General features: G+C 38.6%; 1 protein-coding gene across 1 annotated transcript; it reads left to right on the forward strand.

Moving 5' to 3' along the window:
* Nucleotides 1–27,787, forward strand: LOC127266017 (ribulose-1,5 bisphosphate carboxylase/oxygenase large subunit N-methyltransferase, chloroplastic). The gene is made up of 12 exons (XM_051296087.1): nucleotides 1–417; nucleotides 24,742–24,905; nucleotides 25,009–25,092; nucleotides 25,219–25,276; nucleotides 25,434–25,487; nucleotides 25,604–25,675; nucleotides 25,921–26,001; nucleotides 26,170–26,342; nucleotides 26,431–26,533; nucleotides 26,610–26,741; nucleotides 26,818–26,940; nucleotides 27,552–27,787. Exons 1-12 carry the CDS (start codon nucleotides 10–12, stop codon nucleotides 27,636–27,638), a joined length of 1,539 nt encoding a protein of 512 aa, XP_051152044.1. The 5' UTR covers nucleotides 1–9; the 3' UTR covers nucleotides 27,639–27,787.
* The last annotated feature ends 121 nt before the right edge of the window (nucleotides 27,788–27,908 follow it).

Below are 27,908 nucleotides of genomic sequence, written 5' to 3' on the forward strand. Positions count from 1 at the left end.
AATCCTCACATGAAGAAGATAAGGCTAATTCACTCTGCACTCCCCCCAATCGCCATGGCTGAAACTTCGAGCCTCCTCCAATCCACGTTCATCCCTATTTTCTCTCCAACTCCATCTCCATCCGCTCTCAAAATCCGCGCCGATCTCTCCTTTGCCGGAAGAAGTGTCCGATTTAATCGAATTCGGTGCTCCGTCTCAGCGGCAACAGAAACCACCGTCCCGTGGGGGTGCGAAGTCGATTCTCTGGAGAATGCGTCGGATTTACAGGAATGGTTGTCTCAGAACGGGCTTCCTCCCCAGAAAATGGCTATAAAAAGAGTGGACGTTGGAGAGAGGGGACTTGTGGCTATGAAGAATATTAGGAAAGGGGAGAAGCTGCTATTTGTGCCTCCGTTGCTTTTCATCACCGCTGATTCTGTGAGTTTTCAGGCTTAATCCTTGTTTTTGTTATTTTTTGGATGATTTTATTCACGAATTAGGGTTTGAGTGATTGACTTAGCCTAGAATTTATATAGTTGCTGCCTTGCTGGTGAATTTTCTGGAGAGTTTTTTGATTGATCGCATGCTTTTGTGAAGCCACTGTTAGTTGTGGCTGAGCTCGAGCTTTTGAACCAAGAAGGGCATTTGGTATGAGAGCAGATAATAGAATTCCATAGAAAAAAAGAATTCATCAATGGAAATTAATTTTTTTGATTGGTAAAATAGATAAATTAGTTGAGAAATATAAAAATGCAGCTTTATGGATAGATCAATAAAATAATAAATGTTTAATGGGGCAAGAAAGGGTTTTAACTAGTTAGAATCTATGAAAGAAGTATTTTTTGTGATTTTTTTTTTGTTTAAATAGTAAATTACATACGATATTTTGTAAGATTAATATTTTAGTGTAATTTTTTAAAATAAAAATTGTAAAAATTAAATATCATATTTTATAAAATTGAAATAATATAATTAAAAAAATTATAAAAATAAAAAATAAAGATAATTGTGCTGCATTAATATTTAATTCTCTGTATTTCTCTGCAATAGATAAATGAAATCAGAGAATCAGAAATGATTTATTTCTCAACTACCAATTTTAGAAATGCTTTGAACTTATTTCTCTATACTAAACACACCGTTTTTCACTTCCAGAAAGTATATATATATATATATATATGGGAAAAGAAACAATAAATGAAAAAAAAGGTAAATGAGAGAGTGAAACATATCATGATGACGTGACCTGAGTGATATAAAATATGGAGTGATTAACTTTAGTAAGATAGATATGGTCTATATGATCAGGTGATTATATATATAAAAAGGAAGTACACGTGAAAATGCAGAGATATCTTCGTATAAGTTTGATCTGGTTATATATATATATATATATGAAATATGGAGTGATTAAGTTTATTAAGATATATATGGTCTATATGATCATATGGTTATATATATATATAGAAAGTAAGTAGCAAAATTATTCTTTATTTTGACTAAAAAAACAAGATTGAAAATGAAAGTAGGAGGTATTTATAGACCTCGATATTAAACCGATAAACATAAAATTAACAAAATTTTATGATAATAAATACGTACTTCTACCTAAACTTTAGGAACAAGAGAGATACTAAAATAAAAAGGAAGTACACGTGAAAATGCAGAGATATCTTCGTATAAGTTTGATCTGGTTATATATATATATATATGAAATATGGAGTGATTAAGTTTATTAAGATAGATATGGTCTATATGATCATATGGTTATATATATATATATATATATAGAAAGTAAGTAGCAAAACTATTCTTTATTTTGACTAAAAAAACAAGATTGAAAATGAAAGTAGGAGGTATTTATAGACCTCGATATTAAACCGATAAACATAAAATTAACAAAATTTTCTGATAATAAATACGTACTTCTACCTAAACTTTAGGAACAAGAGAGATACTAAAATAAGAAAAAATGTGGTCAAAAGGACCAAGTTCTGCTGCGGCAGGACTATTTTCAACAAACTCCCTCATAATCCTGACGCCATTTCAAACGAGCTCCATCTCTATTTCAGAAAACAACAATGTAGGTTCTCCATCATCTATGGCTCCCAGGTTAGTTTTTTCCTCCAAGGGAGTTAGATTCACTTCCACTGCATGCGGCTTGCTCTTGCATTTGGATGATAGTATTCTACTTTTTTCACACTTGAAGCATTGTTGTTGTTGTCTATTCCCAGTTAACATCGAAAAATTATATGAACTGGTCGATCAAGGTCGAGACTATCATGGAAGCTCAAGGAGTTTGGGACTGTTGAAACGTGACTTGGATTTAGCGGTCTACCCGACCCGAAACCAAAACGAAAAGGCTGTTTCAATTGACAGGATTTTTTTCAAGCCATCATAATTAATAACAAATGGGCATAGGGTTTAAGGTGTTTTGGGGGTGCTTGTAAATAGATAGTTATGGTTCTAAGCCGTATGACAATGATTGTAACTCTCTGAATCAGTATAATAAAGTCTCTCTGGTTCCTGCCCGTGGACGTAGGTTGACACACCGTCATCGAACCACGCAAAACCTTTGTGTTCTGGTATCAGAGCCATATCTGATTGATTGAAGATGTACTCGTATAAGTTTGATCTGAAGAAGTTTAATGGGTCGAATGACTTCACGCTCTAGAAAGTCAAGATGAGGGCACTTTTGGTTCAACAGAGATGTGCGGCTGCTTTTGAGGGAGAAGACAAGTTTCGTAAAGACACGAATGAGGAGGTGAAGAATGAGATTTTGTCAAAAGCTCATTTCGCGATCTTGCTGTCAATTACTGATGAGGTGTTACGGGAGGTTGTAGATCAGACGACGGCTTCTGGGTTATGGGATAAACTGTGTGAGAAGTATCAGAACAACTTTCTCACGAACAGACTATATCATAAGTAACGAACACCCTCCGGATGTCCGAAAGTACTCAGGTAAAGGATCATCTTGACACCCTTTAACCGTATTATTCTTGATTTTCAAGGGGTTGAGGTTAAAATAGATGATGAAAATCAAACCCTAATTTTACCGTGTTCATTACCTGGTTTATATAAGAATTTTGTAGATACTATGCTATATGGTAGAACTACAATTTTTGTTAATGATGTGAAAGATGTCCTTATGTCGAAAGAATTGAAAAGAAAAGTTTCTCTGGAAGAGGGTTCTGGTTTAGGTCTATTTGCATGTAGAAGAAGACCATAGGAGAGGGGTAACGGGAATGGGGGTCGCGTTCAAAATCCAAATCCTCTAGTAACAGTGGCAGTGTTGCTGTGGTACAAGACAATTCTGATGATGGAGACGTTGGTGAAGTTCTGACAGTATGTAGCGCTAGTACTGTTGGCACCTGGATTATGGATACCGATGCTTCTCACCATATGATGCTCTCTCGTAGGTGATGATGGGGAGCGGGATTGTACAAATAAAATTGCATGACAGTACTGTTAGGAAATTTGATTGCTGATATGTTCTTGAACTCAAAAAGAATTTGATTTCTCTTGGCCACCTTAGCCAAGAATAGTTTAAAATATCACGGTGAATGTGAATAGGTGAAAGTCCTTAAGGTACTCTGGTGATGATGAAGGGAAAGTTGCAGCATGAAATTTATTGTCTACTAGGCAGTTCAGTGATGAGAACGGTGGCGGTATTCCAGTCCTTGGATAAACATGATGACAGGACAAATTTGTGGCACCGTCAATTGGGTTACATGAGAGAGCAAGGGTTGTCTGTGCTGAGCAAGCAGGGTTTATTTGGTGGGGATGCGACAAGGTAAAATTCAATTCTGTGAGGCTTGTGTAAAAGGGAAGCAATGCAAGGTGAGGTTTAGTACCGGTCATCACACTTCAAAAGATTTTCTGGAGTATGTTCATTCAGATTTATGGGGTTCCTCTCGGTGAAATCGCAGGGCGGTTGTTCTTACTTCGTCACTTTCATAGATGATTATTCAAGAAAAGTCTGGTTGTACTTTCTGAAGACTAAAGATGGTGTTTGGGAAGTTCAAGAAGTGAAAGACCATGGTTGAAAAACGGATGGGTAAACAGGTCAAGACTTTAAGAACTGATAATGGGTTGGAATTCTGCAACACTTCATTTGATGATTTTTACAAGAAAGAAGGTATAGTGAGACACCGCATTGTATGATACACACCACAACAAAATGAGGTTGCAGAGCGTATGAACCAAACTCTCATGGCGCGTGCTAGGTGTATGCGCATATTTGCTGGCTTATCTAAGCAATTCTGGGTTGAAGCAATTAACACTGCTAGCTATCTTGGTTAATAGATCTCCATAAACTGCAATTGACTTAAAGACTCTTCAAGAGGTATGGTCCGGTAAACCCTCTGATAACTCTAATCTAAGAATATTTGGATGCCCTGCATACGCTCATGTGAATGATGGTAAGCTGGAGCCGAGGGCGGTAAAATACATATTTCTAGGGTATGCAACATGAGTCAAACATTATCGACTGTGGTATACAAAAGGTAAAAGTCCTGGTAAATTTCTTATTAGCAAAGATGTTACCTTTGATGAATCTGCTATGCTTGATCAGAGTAAAAGTTATGAAAGTATTGCACGTACAAAAGATTGTGGTGTTGACTAGAAGGTGGAGTTTGAGACTCTCTACATAGTTGTGTTAGAGGAAGAGCAGTAGGATAATACTATTGATCAATCCGATCAACCAGATCAGTCAAAACCTTAAGGGAAATCGGTTGAGGAGGAAGCTGACACTGGTACTAGGGTTGAAGATTCCATAGCAGCTAGAAAGGGAAAGAGAAATATTCAGAAACCAACAGAAACCAACTAGGTTTGTAGGATGTGTCAATACATGTGACATGGATTTTGTGGCTTATGCATTGGCGGTTGGTGATGATCTTGGCTCTGATGAACCAAAAACATATAAAGAAGCTGTGGCGAGTAAAGATGCAGAAAACTGGATTATAGCAATGAATGAAGAGATGCAGTCTTTTGAAAAGAAGAAGACTCGGGATCTCGTTGTACTACCGAAAGGGGTGAAGCCAGTGGGATGCAAGTGGGTCTTTAAAAGAAATGATGGAATTCCTGGTGTTGAATTAACTAAGTTCAAGGCGAGACTGGTGGCAAAATGGTTCTCAAAGAAGGAAAGAATCGATTACCATGAAGTCTTTTCTTCTGTGGTGAAACACAAAACCATCCGGGTTTCTTTTGGCAATGGTGGGTGCTTTTGATCTGGAGCTGGAGCTGGAGCAGCTTGATGTAAAAACAACATTCCTTCATGATAATCTAGAAGGACGGATTTACATGTTTCAACCGAAAGGGTTCGACAGTTCTAAAAGGGACCAAATATGCTTGTTAAAGAAATCTCTATATGGCTTGAAGCAGTCTCCGAGGCACTGGTACAAGAAATTTGATTCTTTCATGGTGTCTAATGGTTATACTCGTAATAAGTTTGATAACTGTGTTTACTCGAAGAAAGTTTATAGTGATTCCTTTGTGTTTCTGCTGTTGTATGTGGATGATATGTTAATTGCAACTAAAAACATGGTTGTAATCAATGACTTGAAGGCTCTACTAAAGGGTGAATTTGAGATGAAGGATTTGGGTGAGGCAAAGAAAATACTGGGTATGGAGATCTGGCGTAATAGAGAAGCAGAACGGTTATGGGTTTCTCAAGAATAGTATATTGAGAAAGTTTTGCAGGCATTCTCTGTTGATCAATCCAAACCGGTAAGTACTTATTTGGCGTCACACTTTAAACTTGATCGAAGCACTATATCGGCTACAGATGAAGAAGTTAGCTACATGAAGCGGTTCCATATTCAAGTGTAGTTGAAAGTCCTATGTATGCGATGGTATGTACAAGACCGGATCTCGCTTATGCGGTTAGTGTGGTGAGTAGATTTATGGCTATTCCGGGTAAAGCTCACTGGGGAGCTGTAAAGTGGATCTTGCGATATTTGAAAGGAGCGTATGATATTTGTCTAGCATATGATGATGAAGGCCATGGTGATGGTCCGGTTGGCTATGCAGACTCTGATTACAGGGGTGAATTGGTGAAACGAAGATTAGTGACTTGCTTTATCTTCACTCTGTTTGGATGTGCAGTCAATTGGAAGTTTACTTTACAACCTACGGTTGTGCTGTCGACAACTGAGGCGGAATACATGTCAATGACTAAAGGTATTAAGGAGAGTATCTGGTTACATGGTCTGGTGCGGAGTTTGGGTCTGAAGGTGGAGAAACCGGTATTATTTTGTGATAGTCAGAGTCCTTTGAGTTTGGTTAAAAACCCGGTGTATCACGAGAGAACCAAGCATATTGATGTAAGGTTGAATTTTATCCGTGATGTTCTGGAGGAAAACAAGTGTTCTATTTAGAAAATAGCTACAAAACACAATCCAGCTGATATGTTGACAAAGGAACTACCAACGAAGAAGTTCGAGAATTGCTTGAACTTGGTGAATATTCACAGGAGGTAAAGTCCCCTCGGGGCATTTGGCAGGAAGAAGATGATTGAGAGAGATACTGAGGGACCTTTGGCGATTGGAGAAACTCCAAGTCAAAGTGGAAATTGTTGAAACGTGACTTGGATTTAGCGGTCTATCCGACCCGAAACCAAAACGAAAAGACTGTTTCAATTGACAAGGTTTATTTTTGACCTGTCCTAATTAATAACAAATGGGCTTAGGGTTTAAGGTGTTTTGAGGGATAGATAGCTATAGTTCATAGCCGTATGACACTAATTGTAACTCTCTGAATCAGTATAATAAAATCTCTCTGGTTCCTGCCCGTGGACGCAAGTTGACACACCGTCACCGATCCACGTAAATTTCTAAGTTCTTTATTTGCTTTCTTTCTCGTTTATTGTTGAACATGACTTGGATTTAGCGGTCTACCCGATCCGAAACCAAACTGAGTGGGATGGTCGCAAGATATTCGAGCTGGACAATGCGACATTGGTAAAGAAATTGTTTGACACTTTACTTGAGAATATTATCCTGTCATTGCAGGAATTGAGCAATTCTGTGACCTTAGAAATATACCGTTCAAGGAAGCAATTGGACGTCCGAAGGCATTTGAGGAACGTGCGCAAATACGAAAGCCCATCAGTCATGGAGATAGTCAGTTGCTCCTCACTGAAGCTTAATGGAGATTGAGATGGCCGAAGGTATTGCAACCAGTGTTGACGTAATTGGAATAACGACCAGAAGAGGGGCGACAACAACAACAATGTGACAGACTCGAACAAAAGGAATGACCGAGACCAAAGTCACATCAAATACTTCAAATGCGGAAAAATAGGACACTATGCATCCGAATGTAAAAAACAAGCCGTATGTAGCAAAAGTTAATCTAATTCTCTTGGAGGAAAAAACTAAGACGGGAGACAAAGATGACGGATAACCTACATTTTTGTTTCCAAAATAGAGACGGAGCTCGTTTGAAGCCTCGTTAGGATTATGGGGGAGTTAGTTGGAAATAATTCTGCCGTAGCAGGACTTGTTCCTTTTGACCACGTTTTTCTTATTTAGTATTTTTCTTATTCCTAAAGTTTAGATAAAATTAGGTATTTATTATTAGAAAATTTTATTAATTTTATGTTATCGGTTTAGTCTGGAGGTCTGTAAATATTTATTATTTTATGTTATCGGTTTAGTTTGGAGGTCTGTAAATATTTATTTGCTTTCATTTTCAATCATAATAAAGAATTTTTGCTACGTATTTCCTACACTCTCACTTCTACTTCCTTTTATATATATATATATATATAACATATATGTATATAACCATGTGATCTATAGACTTTATTTCTCCCTTACTAAACCTAATCACTCCATATTTCACATCACTCAGCGTCACGATCATCTGTTTCACTTTTTTCTTTACCTTCTTCCCCATTAATTGCTTCATTTTCCGTATATATATATATATATATATATAAACAGCCTTCTCTCCTCATCCCTAGTAAATAAAAGTACACTGTGTACCTTACTCTTTTAATCACACATATATATAATATATATTCCATTGCCAATTTTGGGTGGTTTTGCCTTTGGTTCGATAATTGAGCAGACGGTGCTCGTCGGTCCAAATCACACAATAGGTATTCCATCTATTTTATACTGTTTCAGATTGGGTATTCATAGTTTTGATCTGGGTCAAAATGTTCCCTCTATCTCGCTTACATTGTCTCATAGGATTGTTCTAGTAGATTAATAAAAACATGAGTGAGTTTGTATCAGATAAAGTTTGAACTACCATTGGGTTTAGTGGGTAAAAAGTGAATTGTGTGATGATATTTTGATATATAAAGGTTAGAGACGATAAATTGATAATTGAGTTTATGCACTGACCCAAATTTGGATTCGGGGCAGATTTGTATAAGGGTATTGGATCCAAGATAGGATCTGAACCGAACCGATCTGGCAGATCCGGTTTTGGATCCAGGAACTCTATTGAGAGTATCAGATTTGGATCTGGAACTTCAGGATCTGAATCGTATCAGATAAAGTTTGAACTACCATTGGGTTTAGTGGGTAAAAAGTGAATTGTGTGATGATATTTTGGTATATAAAGGTTAGAGACAATAAATTGATAATTGAGTTTATGCACTGTCCCAAATTTGGATTTGAGGCAGATTTGTATAAGGGTATTAGACCCAAGATAGGATCTGAACCGAACCGATCTGGCAGATCCGGTTTCGGATCCGGAACTCTATTGAGAGTATCTGATTTGGATCTGGAACTTCAGGATCTGAATCAACGTCGAACACTGGAATTGCTTTAAGCATAAGTTATAAAGTTCTTGCTTTACTACAAATCATTTGATGGTAGAATAGATTTACTGAAATATTTTATTTGGAGGTGTTTTGAATTTGAAATTTCTTAGATAGAATGTGATGTTTTAAAAGAAAAATTGGTGTTGAATGTGGAGTTCTTTGGGGGGAAATTTAGTTTATTGTAGAATAAGTAATGTAAAAATAGTTGTGAAAGCACAAACAAACACACTGACAGGAAGTAGAGACAGGAGCTTGGGAATTAGGAGAGGGCAAGGCCACTGTTGGTGTATAAGAGGCGAAGATGAGCTTAGGCTTGCGATACTTTTATTTATCATTTTTTAAATATTTTTTAGTTGGGCTTTTAGTTATTGGTTTTTTGTTATTTTGGGTTGGGTTTGTTTCATGTTTAATGGACTTATTTTAATTGTAGTAAATATGATTTAGGTAATAGCATTCAAGGAAGTAGCTAGGTTTGAGACATCATTTTGAATTTTGGAAATAAATTAGCTTTGGGGCTTTTGGGCAAATAGTTGATACCTTTTGATTATTTTTGGGCAAACGATTGATATCATTTAATTATTCTTATCGTTTATCTTGTTTCTATCAATTGTTCCTACCTGATGGATCCCATTTCCGTCGGAATGACGAGATCAATAAACAATTGATTGGATAGATTGGAGGCCGATCAAGCTGAGATAAAGAAGAAACTAGTAGAGAATAGTACAACATTAGTAGAGAACAATGCACAGTTAGCCGAGATCGCGGCTTCTCTGGCCGTGCGATCGAAGGCAATTCTAAAACCATCGCTAGAGAGGGACTCATTGGCTGGAGGCACACAAAGAGGGTAAAGGCATCCGTCACATCCTTGGCGGCACCGCCAGTGTGTGATCAGATGCATGGTGGTGTGACAACAATGTCATTGTTGTTATATAACGGTGGATATCCTATTGGATGGATAGCTTGGGAAAAATAAATTTTGAATTGAACCATACTCCACCAAAGATAAAGGTGGAATCAGTTGTGGTTGCTATGGATGGACCAGCCTTGTACTAGTTGACGTTGTTAGGATTAACTCTCACACGTACACAAACAAGAAAGTAGAACACAAATCTTACGTGGTTTGGCCGACAAGGGTTTTCGACCTACGTCCACAGGGGCAACCAAGAATCTTTTTTTATTACTTCAGAATGAGGCAGCACAGATTTTTACAAGTACAAGAGAGGTATTTAAGGACTAAGTTTAGGGTTAATCACAATTGGGCCATAACTCCTAAGCCCATTAGGGTTAATTACCCTAAAGAAGCCTACACATAACAATCTCCCACTTAAAGGCTTCGAAACATCTACGTTCCATTGTACTTCCGTAAAATCCTCAGCTTCATTTGATTGCCCCAGTTTTCTCATCATTTCTCATGAAGACCAGCTGAAGTCATACATAACTTCAGCTTGTCCAGCGTCACAGTCTTTGTGAACATATTTGCTGGATTCATAGCACCTGAGATGTTTTTCAACTTTATCGTCCCTTCATTTATCAATCCTCTGATAACGTGATATCGTATCTCAATATGCTTCGTTTTTCCGTGATAGACCGGGTTCTTGACAAGTTTGATTGCACTCTTATTGTCACAATGTAATGAATAATCTGTTTGCCGTTTAACCAACTCCAGGAGGAAGTTCTTTAGCCTAACTAACTATTTGCTAGCCTTTACCAACTGCTATATACTCAGCTTCTATCGTTGAAAGCGCTACACTTTTCTGAAGTTTAGACATCCAACTGACTGCAGTTCCTCATACTGTGAAGATATACCCTATAGTGCTCTTAAGCAACTTTTTGCATCCAGCCAAATCAGCCAGATACTCTCTGAGAATCACATCTTTGCCTCTGAAACATAACTTCATCTTGGAAGTACCCTTCAAATACCTTAGTATCCACTTGACGGCTTCCCAATGCTCTATCTCCAGATTTGACATATAGCGACTAACAACCCCGAATGCAGGAGCAATGTCTGGTCTCGTGCACACCATCGCATACATGAGGCTACCAAATGCAAATGCATAAGGGACTTTAGCCATATCTGCCTTTTATTTGTCTATTCTCGGAGATTGATCTTTGGTAAGCTTGAAGTGGCTTTCCAAAGGTGTGTTTCTCGGTTTAGTCTTCTCACTATTCATGTTGAACTTCTCTAACACTTTCCCGATATACTTCTCCTGAGATTGTGTCAGATTTCCATCCTTGTTTCTGATTATACTCATCCCAAGTATTTGTTTGGCTGGACCTAGGTCTTTCATCTCAAATTCCTCAGACATCTGTTGCTTTAACTTATTGATATCTCCCATGTCTGCACCGGCTATCAATATATCATCCACGTAGAGAAGTAGAATGATGTAAGGAATCCTTAAACTTCTTCATATAGCAGCAGTGGTCTATTTCGCATCTCTTGTACCCTGTTCTCATCATGAAGTTGTTGAACTTCATGTTCCATTGGCTGGGGGCTTGCTTTAGACCATACAAGCTCCTCTTCAGCTTATAGACCCATTTCTCCTCGCCAACAACCTGAAACCCCTCAGGTTGTACCATGTAAATATTCTCATCGAGATCACCATGTAGAAATGTTGTCTTTAACATCTAGCTGCTCTAGATGTAGGCCCTCTGCAGCTACAATACTAAGAACCAATCTAATAGTGGTCATCTTTACTACTGGAGAGAAGATTTTAGTGTAGTCTACTCCCTTTTTTCTGCTGAAATCCTTTAACCACTAAGCGAGCTTTGTACCTTTTCGACCCATCTGGTTCATCCTTGATTCTGAATACCCATTTATTTTGAAGTGCCTCATTGTTATAAGGAAGTTTAGTCAAATCCCATTGAATCGAATAATTCTGTTTGACTACTTCATGATAGCTTTCTGGTTCACCATTTTCAGTGAAGAGGAGATAGTTTACGCTAGGCTTGGTAACTCTAGTGGATCTCCTGACCCATCGGGACTCGGCTGGCTGCGGCTGCACCGGTGAATGGGGAGGTCCTCCCTCTTCCGAACTTTCACTGACAACAAAGTCCCATTGAATGCCTTCAATCTCGTCAGTATTCATTCTCCTGACTCCTGTTGTCTTGAGAACCCACTGACTCTCTGGTTCTGATAACATCACTGTCAAACTCAACTTGTTCTTTCGCAATCTTCGGACTCTTTGTGCTTCTGTCTTTGAAAAGTTCAGCCTCATTAATGTGGCATGCTTGCTTCTGACAACCTTTTTACTTGAAAGTCCTATAGCTGATAGCCCATCTTGTCTCCTCCGTATCCAATGAAGGTGTATTTTCTAGCTTTGGCATCTAACTTGTCACCATCTCTTGTCAGATCATAAGCGCTGCATCCGAACACTCTCAAGTGTTCATACTTTATTGCTTCCCCTTTCCACTCTTCTTCAGGTATCTTGAAACCCAATGGCACCGATGGTCCTCGGTTGATAAGATAAGCAGCAGTGTTAACTGCATCGGCCCAGTACGCATTTGGAACTCCAACATTCAGTCTCATGCGTCTGGCCCTTTCATTCAGTGTTTTGTTCATCCTTTCTGGCATTCCTTTTGCTGAGGAGTGTCGAGGACAGTCTTGATCATTCGGATCCCGTGTTCAGCACAATACTCGGTGAACTTTGTGCTAATGCATTCATTCGGATCCCGTGTTCAGCACAATACTCGGTGAACTTTGTGCTAATGCATTCATCTCCATTATCTGATTTCAAGCACTTCACCTTCAGGTTAGTTTCTAATTCAATAGCAGTCTTCCATTTCTTAAAAGTATTGAAAACTTCAGATTTGTTTTTAAGAAAATAGACCCATACCTTTCGTGTTGCATCATCGATGAACGTGACATAGTAGTTTGATCCGCCATAGGAAGAGATTGACGTTGGTCCATAGACATCAGAGTGAACCAATTCCAACTTCTGAGCTTTCAATGTCTGCCCCATCTTTGCAAAAGAGAATTTTTTTTTTCTTGCCAAACACACAGGGCTCACAAAACTTGGAATTGACCCTCTTTAGATCTGAAAGCTTTCCTCTTGCGACAAACATCTTCATTTCTTTTATGCTTATGTGGCCAAGTCGTTGGTGCCACAAAACAGACAGACTTTGCTTGCTAGTTACTACATTCGCTTCATTTTCAGAGACATCGGCCATGTATAGAGTACCCCTCTTCTTGCCCCTGGCAATTATGAGATTGCCTTTGACAACTCTCCATTGCCCTCCTCCAAACGTGACGTTATATCCCTGATCATCCAGTTGCCCAATGGAGATGAGCATTTTCTTAAGACTAGGGATTACCCTAACGTCCTTCAACGTCCAAATAGTGTCCAAATGAGTCTTTAGATCTATGTCACCCATCCCTGTGATGTCAAGAGAGTTGTTATTAGTCAAACGAACTTTACCAAAGTTACCTGTCCGTAGATTCTTCATCGTCTTTGTGCTAAAAGTAGCATGAAATGATGCACCAGAATACATAATCCACGACTCAATTGAATTCTCAACACAACAAATAAGTGCATCATCTGTGCTGTCTGTAGTGGCATTCACCTCATTTTACTCTGGCGGTTTTGAGCACTGATTTCTAAAGTGTCCATACTCTTTTGCTCTGGCGGTTTTGACTGATCCTTCCTTCTGGAATTTGATCATCCTTTGTCATTCCCTTTTTACTTTCTTTCTTCCTCTTTTTTCCGTGCTCAACAGGGCGCTTGAAGTTTCACTAGAGTTTCGCCTTCGTATATCCTCTCCCCGTTGATTAAGTCACGAATGCCTTCAAAATTGAGTTTAGAATTTCCTGTTGAACTACTAACTCCTGTGACGGTTCCTGACGAACTTTCAAGTAATGAGGATAACAAGAGCAAAGCCTGAACGTCATTGTCAAACTTAATATCCACCGACAACAACCGGGATATTATAGTATTGAATTCGTTTATATGCGAAGTAATAGACGCATCTTTTTTCATTCTCGTATTCACCATTTGTCTTATCAGAAATACCTTATTGGAAGGAGATGGCTTCTCGTACATGTTTGTCAACGTCTTCAACAACCCATATGCGGTAGTCTTCTTCGGATTGTTGAGTCCAATGCTTTTTGCTAGCGTAGATCTGATAACTGATAGGGCTTTCTTGTTAAGGATTGTCCATTCATAGTTGCTCATTTTCTCAGGTTTTCTTTCGGTCAAAGGCAAATCCAAATCCTTTTGGAAAAGCAAATTCTCGATTTGCATCTTCCACCAATTGAAATTTTTTCCATCAAACTTATCAATCTTAGTCTTTCTGTCCTCAGACATGATTTAATTATGCAAATACGAATTCTGCAATTTGCGAGATGCGTCGGATCGGATCTGCAGCGTGCTGTCAGCAATCAAGACTGCCGAGTAGACTAGGCGACGCTGCTGCAAGATCTGACGCGCTGACGGGTACGACGGCTGACGGATCTGACACGCTGACAGGTCTGACACACTGACGGATCTGACGCATCTGACAGGTGACGCTGCAGTTATGCTCTGGCAATTCTGTCTCGGTCTCTGCTCTTACTGCGGTCTGTTCTGTTGTTTTTGAACAAGTGTAACTCGTGTAAACAACCTCGCTTTGATTCCACTTGTTAGAATTAACTCTCACACGCACACAAACAAGAAAGTAGAACACAAAGGATTACGTGATTCGGCCGACAAGGGTTATCGACCTACATCCACGGGGCAACCAAGAATCTTTCCTTATTACTTTAGTATGAGGCGGCACAGATTTTTACAAGTACAAGAGGGATATTTAAAGATTAATTTAGAGTTAATCACAATGGGGCCTGAACTCCTAACCCATTTAGTTAACTACCCTAAAGAAGCCTACGCATAACAAACGTGGTTGAGCATGCGAAAACCAAGAATATTGTGGGAGGATTCCACACAGACATTGGTAGCGCTTTTTGACACATGATTTAAGGAGAGCTAGTTTGAGCGGTTGTCCGGTGTTAGGCAAACTGGAATAGTAGAGGACTATGTGTCGATGTTTTTCCAATTGGCGGGCCACGTGCTAGGTTTTTATGATGAACACTTTGGGGTAGTTTATGAATGGACTAAAGAACTTAATTCATAGCTACTTATGACTACTTTACCCAAATGATTTGAAGACAGCAATGGAATTGTCATTTCAAATGGAGGGAGAGAGGATTAGAGTTTCAACACATCGGGGACACGTTCAGGATAATTTTCAAAAACATTAGAGGATTCGGAAACAACTGGTAGTATATATGTGGGAGTCGAACAGTAGTTTTTCTAAGGTTGTGGGGCAGCCCCCGTGACAGCCCTGGGAATAGATACAGGGATGTCCGAACAATCCACAGTTCGTCCAGATTCACTCGGCTTCAGCCAAAAGTGTTAGCAAAATTGATCAAAGGGCCTGTACTTTAGGTGTAAGAAACCCTTTACACCTGGGTGTGACCGAGAAGTTGGATCTCCAAAAGTATAAGTATTGTGAGGTAACGGGTTAAGAGGACATTAAGGAGATTCAAGGGGGTTCAAATAAAGAAGATGGTGATTTTGTGGTTGGAAATTTCAGCCCGTGCATTATAAAACTTCAGTGCGTGGTTGAAGGATTTCTGGTGATGATTTGGATTGATAGTAGCACAAGTCATAATCTTATTTTTTCTTCCTTGGTTTCTATGCTACAACTGAACCCGGATAAAACATGCAAATTCCAAGTTCAGTTTGGTGACGAATATAGACAGGAGTCGGAGAGGGTGTGCAGACAATTATCGATCTCGCTTCCGGGGTGCATTACTAAGGCAGACTGTCATGTGTTTGCCTTGATGGGAACTGCATGGCTTGTCACACTAGGAGAAGTTCGTACAAATTGGGAAACATTGACAATAGGTTTCGAGTGGGTGGTGGACGAGTGGGGTTAAAGGGGTCCGGCGACTTGCTGAGTGGTGGGCAACCACCTGATGAAGACAAAGTTACAAAGAGTGCTTGGTGGGCCAGTGCTTGAACCCGAGAAGGTGCTAGGTTGGTGGCAAGAGCGAATGAAAAAAAAAAAGTTTGTTGGTTAAATGTGCGGGGCAATCAATTGATGATGTAACTTAGATGAGTAAAGCCAGTTTCCCGAGTCAATTTCCGGACTTTAACCTTGAGGACAGTTGTTTCGAACGAGGATGAGATTAACAGGAAAATGGGATAGGAGCTTGGTAATAAGGAGAGTGCAAGGTCACTCTTCGTGTATGAGCGGCCTTAGGCTTGCTTTCGCAATCTTGGGCTTTTATTTATTATTCTTTTAATATTTATTTAATTGGGCTTTTAGTTATGGACTTTTTATTATTTTGGGTTGGGTTTATTTCTTGTTTATGAACTTATTTTAATTTTAATAAGTATGGTTTAGGTAATTGTATTTAAGAAGTTGCTAAGATTTGAGTAATTCTAGATTTTGGAAATAAAGTAGACTTGGGGCTATTGGGCAAATGGTTGATACTGTTTGATTGTTCTTGGGCAAACTATTGATATAATTTGTTTCTTCTTATCCTTTATTTTATTTCTATCACACAACCTTAATTTTTGGTAATGATGTGATCCTGGGTAGAAGACTGATTTAATATATAGTAATTGCTGGCATATGTCAAGCAATAGCTATTGCTTCATTATATTTTGAATTTAGGTTATGTGCAATCCATGCATATTATCTTAATGATTGTGTATCTTGTCATTTTATTTATTAACATTTCAATGGAGAAATTTATGTATGGTTGCGGTTAGTACCCGACGTTAGGGACTATAATACAAATCCAATGTTTCATTCACTATCTTGAGTTCATGAAGTTGTTTTATTCAAATAAGTTCACATGTCGCTAATGCCATGACTTGATATTTTGCCTCTACACTTGATCGAGCAACAATATTTTATTTCTTGCGTTTCCATGTGATAAGATTAACTCCCACAAATATGCAATACCCTGAAGTGGAGCATCTATCAAATGGGGATCCTACCTAATCAACATCTGAGTAGCCAATTCCTTCAGTGTGACCTTTATTAATGTACAATAATCCTCTACTAAGAGACCCTTTGATGTATTTCAAGATTCAAATGACAACATCCAAGTGACTATTGTATGGAGATTGAAGAAATTGACTCAGAAAACACTCATAGCAAAAAAGATATCAGATCGAGTAAGTGTGAGATAATTAAGCTTACAAACCATTCTACGATATCTTTCTGCGCCAGCTAATGGCTCCTCCTGTCCCGGAAGAAGCCTCAAATTTGGATCCATAGGAGTGTCTCCTGGTTTGGAGTGAGACAAATCAGTTTCTTCAAGAATATCCAATGCATACTTTTGTTGTGAAAAAACAATATCATCACGTGATTGAACAATCTTAATATCAAGAAAATTCTTCAATGGTCTTATATATTTAGTTTGAAAATGCTTACATAGGTGTTGCTTTAACTGAGTGACACCTCTTCTTGATCAGTTCCGGTGAGAACAATATCATGAACTTATACAAGAATGTATAAACACTTACCACTTGATGTTGTGCTTATAAAAGTCAGAATGATCTACAGCGCTTTGGATCACGCCAAAGTCCTGTATAGCACTGACGAATAGACCGAACCAAGCATGCGGAGATTGTTTCAATCCATATAGCTAATGATGTAGTTTGCTAACATGACTAGACTCCCCCTGGGCAATAAATTCAGGTGGTTGCTCCATATTAATTTTCTCCTGAAGTTCGCCATGAAGAAACGTATTCTTAATATCAAGCTGATGAAAGACTATGAGTCTATAGCAGCCAAAACAATAAAGAGACGAATTGAAAACATTTTGGCTACAGGCGAGAAGATTTCAGTATTATCCTCTCACCAAAGACTTGTGTGAATCCCTTAGCCACTAAACGGGCCTTAAGACGACCAATTTGACCATCCGGACCAACCTTAACTGCATTGACCTAATGGCAAGTCACAAGGGACTTACCCAAAGGTAAAGGTACCAAGTCCCAAGTACCATTAGCATGCAAAGCAACCATTTTATCTACCATTGCCTATCGCTAACCTAGATGAGAAAACGCTTCACGAAAGGATTTAGGAAGGGAGACAATAGATAAGTTTGACACAAAGGTATTGTATGTGGGAGACAAATGATGAAAACTAAAAAAATTGTAAATGAGATGGGGATTACGGGAAGAACGAGTACTTCGGCGTAACAATGCAGGATCCGGTAGGATAGAAGCCACATGAGAAGAAGACGATTGCAAGTCTTGAGAGCCGATACAATCAAAAGACGCTGAAGAAACATGATTGGTAGAACCATTGGAAGGAGACAGTTATGGACAAGGACGACTATAAATTTGAAAAGGTGGAAACGGAAGCAGAGAAGAAGATAAAGAGATTAGGTAGCCCGTGGCTGACAGACGGGATCGTAGAAAAATAAGGTGTAGACTCAAAAAAAGTAACATTGTTGATAAGTAATACTTACGAGTATAAGGAGACAAACACTTATATAACCCTTTTGAACTCTAGAATACCCAAGGAAAACACCTTTTAGCACACATGGAGCTAATTTATCCCAACCCAAAGAATTATCATGAACAAAATTTGTACACCCAAAGACACGGAGGGGTAAATGATACAAAGGATCTTGAGGGAACAATATGTGATGAAAAATTTATTATGGAGGACCGAAGACGGCATGCGTTTTATAAGATAGTAGAAAATAATAACATCATCAACCCGAAACCGGAAAGGAACATGATGATGCATAAGCAGAGTACAAGCCGTCTTAATTAGGTGATGATTTTTGTTTTCAGAAAGCCCATTTTTTTGGGGAGTATAAGCACAAGAAGATTGATGTAAAATACCATGAGATGACATAAACTGAGTCATAGGAGTAGAAAAATATTCAATGGCATTATTAGTCCGAAGTATTTTAAGAGATGCCAAATTGATTTTGAATTTCAGCATAAAATGTTTCAAAGACAAATAATAGTTTGGAAAGGGCTTTCATTAAATAAAGCCAAGTACATCTTGAGAAATCATTAACAAAAGTCACAAAGTACTGAAAACCAAATAGAGAAGTAGTTCGACACAAACTCCATATATCAAAGTGAATTAAAGCAAAAGACATTCAACTTGGTTATTAACCTGCCGGGGAAGCAAAACACGAGTTTGTTTTCCCAACTGACAAGACTCACAAGACAATGAAAATAAACTAGAGAAGCTTGGAACAAGCCGACACAACTTAGAGAGACTGGGATTACAAACTGTTGGTGTAGTAATTGAGGAGAACTAACAGTGGAATATGCGATTGGGGTTAAAGGTGGTAGAGGATGGTCAAGGTGATCCAGTCCATGAAACTCAAGTCCTTTGCCAATCGTCTTCCCTGTGCGACAGTTCTGAACACAAAAGAAATAAGTGCAGCGTGAACAAGAGGTAGTGGTTTCGAGAGCTCTCACAAAACTAGGATCACCTCGTATAGGGGAAGAACGTGAAGATAGTAGAGCACACTTGTCTTCAGAATCAATAATGGGATGGGCCACAAAGGAGACACGTAGTAAGCGAGAATTAATATAATCAAGGGTTGAAACTGTCGAGCTAGAAAGTCCGAACTGTTGAACTTGAAAGAAGCTGATCACTGCAAACACCATAAAGAATATATCGCGCCAAGCAAGCTCCTCCACATCTATTTTTCCTAAGAGGCAAAACTGAATTGTGTTCGGATGAAAGTTCACCAAGATACACTGGAAAATTGTCAATCCGTGTTGACAAAGAGTGACCAAATTGGACACTACACTGTATAAGCGCGGAATATCATTGTTATATAAAGTTTCACATGTGTCCAAAGGTCATAACAGCTTGTAAATTTGGTAAAACTCGGATGAAGATTTGGATCAATAGACTGCCAAAGCAAACTGCACAATAAGGCATCACGCATCAGCCTTACGCCATGCAGCTTTCTCTGTATCAACAACCTAATAGGATGAAATAACAAGATGACTTGCCAAATCTGGACCCATACACTACATTTGGACAACTGTAGACTAAGAGCTATAATTAAAGCCCCCAACCAATCGTTCGGTAGCAATAACCGGGCTTAGAAAAATAATACCCATAAAAGAAATAGAAGATAACATATTTCGGGGTAATATTTGAATTGAAGAAAGCTCTATAAATCTCGAATCACAAAAGCAACTTAAATCCTAAATCACGAGCCAACATCAACCCAACTTAGGAGAAAGAACACCAAACAGAGGAGACAAACTCTCACTGGAAAGCCAGACCGACAACAAGAGAGTGTTAGAAAAAGTTTGGGGGAAAATAATGAAATTGTCATCAAAATATAGGCAATACAAAACAGACTCGATAGACTCAAATCTATGTAATTTAATCTATGGATAAGACTAAATCTAAATATAAATTTACTAAATCTAAAACCGAATATTTAAAATATCTCTAACATATCTCAACATCCCCCTTCAAACTCAAGTGGGTGCCGTAGAAACCAACTTAATTTTGTCCAAGAGAAATCGAAAGCGACTGGGAAGAAGAGAATTGGTGAAAATATATGTTGTTTGATCTGCAGAGGAGACCGACATGAGATGGACAGCACCACCAACGACATGTTGTCGAATGAAGTGACAGTCAAGCTCAATATGCTTGGTGCGCTCGTAAAAGGTATCATTGTGGGCCATCTTTATAGCACTCTGACTGTCGCAGTGAAGAGCCGTAGAAGATGACTGAGGAACACCAAGATCATTGAGTAATCGACGAAGCCATAAAAGTTCTGACGTAGAGTCAGCAAGGACACGATACCCCGACTCGGCACTCGATTGAGAAACTAAAGTCTGCTTCTTGCTGCGCCAAAAGACGAGAGAATCACCCAGGAAGAAGCAGAAACCAGTAGTTGAACGATGATTACTAGGATCACCAGCCCAATCAGCATCAGAGTAACCACTGAGAGTCAAAGACGAGTGAGAGGAAAAGTGTAAATTATGCAGAAGAGTACCTTTCACATAACGAAGAATGTAAGACGGCAGAGTGGTGAGAGGTTCTCGGAGCGGCCATGAACTGACTCACAATGACCTGCATGAGCGATATCTGGTCGAATGGCAGTCAAGTAGATCAAGCTCCCAACAAGTTGACGATAAAGGGTAGGGTCATCAAGAAGAGAGGCATCACGCAGAGTAAGTCGAACGCCGTAGGCAAGTGGTGTAGAGGCTACCTGACAGTCTGTGAGACTAGCTCGAGCAAGGAGATCGGAGGCATACTTAGCCTGAGAGAGAAAGAGACCATCGGAAGAATCACAGACTTCAAACCCCAAGAAGTAACGAAGGGGACCCAAACTCTTCATCTCAAACTATTGGCTAAGATATGTCTGTAGATCAGAAATACCAGACGCATCATCTTCCGTAATAATCATATCATCAACATAAAGAAAGAGTATAATTATCCCAGATGAAGAACAACGAAGAAATAGGCCAGATTCGTAAGCTCGTGTGGTAAAATCAAAACTCCAATAGTACAATGCTAAATGTGGCATACCAAGCCCGAGGGGCCTGCTTCAACCCATATAAAGCGCGATGTAAGCGACAAACCTTTCCAGAGGACGAGAAACTTGGAGGGGGAGTCATATAAACTTCTTCAGAAAGTAAGTCATGTAATAATGCATTCTTGACATCTAACTGAAGAAGAGACCACTAACGAGCAGCAGCAACGGAAAGAAGACAAACGAACAGTAGTGAGACGAGCAACGGGAGCAAATGTCTCCTCATAGGGTGTGTTTGTTTGGGGGTTTGGATTTTGGATTGGGATTTGAATAGTAAAAATTTTGAATTTGAATAGTTGTATGATGTGATATAAATAGGGTTTGATGTGATGTTTTGAATGTAAAATTGATTTTTAGTATAATATAAAAAATGAAAAATAGGTGTTTGATTTGATATTTTTGGGAGGAAAAAATTGGATGAATAGTGAAAATCCTCCAAAATCCTTCAAACAAACACACCCATAGTAAACTCCATACTCCTGGGAATAACCTTTGGCCACCAGACGAGCCTTGTAGCGCTCAATGGAACCATCAGAATTAGTCTTGATTTTGAAAATCCACTTGCACCCAATAGGTGTCTTGCCGGAAGGCAAATCCACTAAATACCAAGTGTGAGGTTTTGCGAGAGCCTCCAATTCCTCCGTCATAGCTTGTTTCCATAATAGATCAGCACTTGCCTCACGAAATGACCTAGGCTTATGATGAGATAATATGACAGAATAACAATGATAATCACACACATGAGGAGGAGGGTGACTCACTCTATGCGATCGACGAGGTATGACAAGTCCAAGGACCGCAGACAAATCATCATCTAGAGTCAAGGTCGAAGGTGGATCAAAAGCCTCAACTGGAGGTAGATCAGAAGCCTCAATTGGAACAGAATTCGGAGGCGGTGATGGAGCCGTAGGATCAGGATCAGGAAACAAGGGAGGACATGTCGACAGAAAGGAAGGTGGACTAGGAATAAATAGGACATGAAATTTAGACATGGTGGAAAATATGACACTCCCCCAAAAGGTAACATGACGAGATATACACAACCTTTTTTTTAGAAATCGGATCCCAAAGCCTATAACATTTATGCTCTGACCCATAACCAATAAGACAGCATACATGCGCACGAGGTTCCAATTTTGGAACGTTCATGCGGAGGGATAGTGACAAAACCGACAACCGAAAGGACAAATGGTACTATAATCGGGTGGCTGACCGTATAGACGCTCGAAAGGGGTGCTATTATGGAGGACAGATGATGGAATGCGATTTATGGTATAGACAACAGTGAGAACGGCTTCTTCCCAGAACCTATCAGGACAAGAAGCAGACAAAAATTGATGCACGAACAATATCTAGAATGTGACGCTCGCGCGACCATTCTGTTGAGAGGTGTATGGACAGGAACGTTGAATCAATGTACCTTGAGCAGAGAGAAAATTTAATAAGGTAGAATCTCTATACTCAAAGGCATTATCAGTATGGAGGGTCTGTATAGGACAAGAAAATTGAGTTCGAACCGTTTGAGCAAATTGAATATATGTTTAAAGTAATTCTGAACGGTGTTTCGAAAATATATCAATGTAAAACGGGAGTTATCATCTATGAAAACGATATAATAACGACACCCACCCATAGAGGGAATAGGGGAAGGACCCAAAATATCATAATGAACTAAAGAAAGCGGTTTACTTGCGACCGACATATTTTCTGAAAAAGATAAGACTGGTTGTTTTCCATAATGACAGTGTAAGCAATCAAATGACTCAAAACGGATAGGACCTAAATGACCATTAATAAGAGAGATTGAATTTTAGAGGTAGACGCATGACCAAGACGAATGTGCCATTGAAGACTAGGGGAAGAAAATGTATTAAGAGGGATCTGAGTAGCAACAACAGAGAAATTACTTGGAGGAATTTTCAAAGATTGTACTTCAAATAGTTGACCCACTTTTCGACCTGTTCTAAGAATTTGATCCGTAAGTGGATTCTGAACCTGCACACCAGAAAAAGAAAAGGTAACAGTAAGTCCTTACTCAACTAGTTGGCCAACTAATACAAGATTTAAAGTCAATTGAGGAACACAACAAGTATAAGGAGATATGAATGGTAGAGATACAGACTATGAATGAGTGATTTCCATGCGATTTCTGTTAGTAGTATGTATAGGCTATGAATGAGACATAGGATGCGCATCAGTCAAGAGGTCAAGTGTAGGTGTCATATAATGGCAACAACCAGAATCAAAATACCACGAATTTTTAATAACAGAAGGGGAATTTGAAGTAAGAACTTGATGGACGAGAGTCACGGGATTCTAGACTGAGGAAGCCATGACAAATCAACTCCGATGACAACCAATCACGCCGGTATAAATCAAGAAATTAAGAAATCAAATCGAACAATTCAACCGGTAACAATCGAAAAACAAAATTAACCACACCACAACGTAGGGAGCCAAAGCAGGAGGCGGCGGCGAAAGTGTTTTCCTCCGTGATTTGATTTTTCGGTTGCAAGGTCGCCAGGCGACGACAGTTCTAACGGTAAGGGCGGTGTCGACCGGAGAGCGGCGATGGACGGCGAACAGCGGCGGCGGCGGCTAGGGTTTGTTTTGAAAAATCGGGTTCTGATACTATTGTAGAAATTTTGGAAAAAATAATAAAATTTTCTTGTTGATCATCAAAATAAGGAGCCTATATATATATATATATATATGCAATACAACACAGACTCGATAGACTCAAATTTAAGTAATATAATCTATAGATAAGACCAAATCTAAATATAAATCTACTAAATCTAAAACCAAATATTTAAAATATCTCTAACATATCACAACAGAGAGAATGGTGCGGCGGCGGACGGCGAGTTGCAAGACAAGATTGGGTGGGTGACGGGATTAGGGCAGCTCTAATACCATGTAGAAGATCGATGTTTTCATTCACGTCAAACTAATTTTTACAATATACAAAAAATTTATATTATATACAACTATCCCAAATACCTAAAAAGCCTTTATACTATACAAATACAAAAAATCCCTATGCATAATATATCTAACATAGCCTAAAACTAACTTGTGCACATTATTTGTAATTTAGTAATTGGTATTAGAGGGTTTCCCTAACTCGTAAGAAATTGCTTAAATTTATGAATATATACTTCTCCTATCCTTCAAATATGTGCTCATGGTTTCTTTTATTGTCATATCTCGTTTTAGTATAGAATCACATATACATTGTCTTTTTTGTACTCTTTTATTATAAAAGATAAAAAATGTCCCAATTATTTACCCATATTAAAATTTGTAGCAAAAAATATGGGCATATTTTACACAACGGAGTGAGTATAAAAAACACTGTGCTCTGGATATAGTAAATAATTCCGCAAGTTGTTACGAATGTGATCGATTCATTGTTCTCGTAAGTATTTAATGCATGGAGATGTGGATTTAGGAGTGGAGCTGCCCTGAGGCTGGCGAGGTATTGAAGAAGTACAATGTGCCCGATTGGCCACTGCTTGCGACGTATTTGATCAGTGAAGCAGGATTCATGAACTCTTCGAGATGGAAAAATTACATTGCAGCCTTGCCGAGGCAACCCTATTCACTTCTGTATTGGTGAGATTCAATTTAATGGTCAGATGAGGACTTTGTTATCCTCTCAAAACATGTTGGGTCTGTGCTCAGTTGGTTTCTCTACAGCAGCTACATGTAATTTCAGGACGCGTTCGGAACTAGATAAATATCTGGAAGCCTCTCAAATAAGACAACGAGCAATCGAGAGGATCAATGATGTTACTGGGACGTATGCATTCTTCTCTTTCATCAACTTACATTATAATCTATCCTTTTGCTGCGTACTAAATTTCATATTTAGATAAGAAATTATCGTGCATTCTGGCCGCTTATCGCTGGATAACATCTTGTGCAGATACAATGACTTGAACGACAGGATATTTTCCAGGTATCGCGATTTATTTCCTCAGCAGGTAATTAATTATCTATGATGCGTCTACGTTTCATAATTGGGCGGCATATGCTCTGTTCTCGTAGCTTGAATTTGGTTCATACTTTGTTGAACTAAATATTTATTACCATAGCTAGAGCTTCGAATTTTGTTTTACTTGTTTCTATTATTTGTTGCAGGTATTCAATATGGAGACGTTCAAATGGTCATTTGGCATTCTTTTTTCACGCTTGGTACGCTGTATTAGATACAATCGAAAAGTTTACCTTTTGTTATATCTACCATCTGCGGAGGCTGGTATTTGTCGTCCAAGTATGGTTTATATTTAACTTACGTTTAATTGTGATAGGTACGCTTACCCTCGATGGGTGGAAGGGTTGCATTGGTTCCATGGGCAGATATGCTGAACCATAGTTGTGAGGTATGACAATTGTTAGACTTATTTTCTTCCCTTTATCAGTTGTTTCAATGTTAAATAACCATCTCATCTTACAATTTTTTTTACGGAGGAGGGCAGTGGGTTTCTTACACGGACCTCCCGCTTTGATACTATACTAATTAATAAATGACAATTTCACCTAAAAGTTTAAGCTAGTAGAAATTTTGTAAGTTTTATATAGTCTTTCAAGAGATATTAACCATATGTTGATTGGCTTAATTGTTTAGGTAGAAACATTTCTGGATTACGACAAATCCTCCGAGGGAGTTGTGTTCACAACAGATCGAGCGTATCAGCCAGGTGAGCAGGTATTCAATCTTCGGGAATAAGAACTCATATCTACATGATAGTCCAAATTTCATGAGAAAAGCTTTATATTGATAGCCCTGTTTCTTTTATTGATTTCCTGAGATAGGCAGTATACCGGATTGGTGATTTTTGTCGTTGGATTTTTGACGTAGTTACAATGCTTTCAGGTATTCATATCATACGGTAAGAAATCCAACGGGGAGCTCTTACTTTCATATGGATTTGTTCCACGGGAAGGAACTAACCCTCGGGACTCGGTTGAGTTGCCTCTGTCCCTCAAAAAATCGGATAAGTGTTTCAAGGAAAAGGCGGACGCTTTGAAGAAATACGGGTTATCCACGTGAGATCCTCATAAACTCTTTGACGTTTCTACGATTCAATAACGACCAATTTCAGTTGCTCTAATTTTCATCGACCACCCATCACAGATCACAATGCTTTCCGGTGCAAATCACCGGTTGGCCAGTGGAGCTGATGGCGTATGCTTATTTAGCAGTAAGCCCTCCGAGTATGAAGAGACAGTTTGATAAGGTCTGGTAAAACTTCATTTCTTACGTAACGGTAATCATGAATGGATAGCAGAAATGTTGTTGACGAATTCTAGCAGATTGCTGCTGCTGCATCGAACAAGACAACGTCCAAGAAGGATATTAAATTCCCCGAAATAGAGGAGGAAGCGCTGCAATTTATTCTGGACACAGTCGAGGCCAGTATATCAAAGTACTCGAAGTTCCTTGAGGTTAGTTCGGAAAGAGATTCAGCTATTGATCGTACTAAATCTGATTGGACTGCACTAATCCACTCCTCCTCGGCAGGAAAGTGGATCGATGGATTTAGACGTGACGAGTCCTAAGCTTCTGAACCGAAAAGTGTTCTTGAAACAGCTGGCAATGGATTTATGCACCAGCGAACGGAGGATACTGTATCGCGCTCAATCTGTAGGGAGTTTCTCTCACTCTTGCCTCGAATTCGTAATTTTTTCACTTGCTTTAACCGGAATACATGCATCGTGTGTTTTAAAGTTTTTGATGCTTTATTTTCAATTCTTTTTCTACTATGTTTGTTTTCTCTTATGTGCTGAAGATCGTTTTTGGATGCAAATACACGACTATAGGACACAAAACAATGATAATAGTTAATTAGATCCAATGATAGCTCTAAAATACTATTATGTGTTGGGATATTTTATATATTTGGTTTATAGTTTACATTAAGTTTATTTGGTTATATAAAATTAGATTAGATTGTTATTATTTGAGTTTACGACGTATACTTATATATATATATATGTGATTTCATTATTAATAGTCTAAAACTTTGAAATTCTGCAAAATGTAAAATCGCAACAGCATGGTGTTTTACTATCTAGGTGCCTGTGTTCGCCATTGTGTTTCATTTGCTTGTTGAGTTTAGTCGGTGTCGCCGAATCTAGATTTTGATGACGAATGCCTTTACAAACATAACACTGACTACATTATACACTGCTGAGCTGAAGCTGAAGCTGATGATATTGATGATGGTTGTATTGTATTGTTGTCTGTTGCATCAGATATTAAGGAGAAGGCTGAGAGATATAAGAAGTGGTGAGCTAAGGGCTCTCAAGATTTTTGATGGCTTCAGAAACTTGTTCAATTGAATCATCACCTCTCTCTCTCTCTCTCTATGTATATTGTCTATTGCTGAAGATAAAACCTGATCCAAGGAGAGGATTCTGCATTTTTTATCTTTATTTTTTATGGTTCTTCGGATCAATTATTTGAGATCCTTATATGTTTTTGGTTTTGTTGTTTCACGTGATATCTTATTAGGGAAAAATATTCTCTGGTATTAATATATATATATATATATATTTCTTCTTATTAATTTTGAAATATTAGTATTTTATATATAATAGATATAGATGCAT

Source organism: Andrographis paniculata, unplaced genomic scaffold (genome assembly GCF_009805555.1).
Source record: "Andrographis paniculata isolate CXL003 unplaced genomic scaffold, ASM980555v1 Contig74END, whole genome shotgun sequence".
Taxonomy (NCBI): Eukaryota; Viridiplantae; Streptophyta; class Magnoliopsida; order Lamiales; family Acanthaceae; genus Andrographis; species Andrographis paniculata.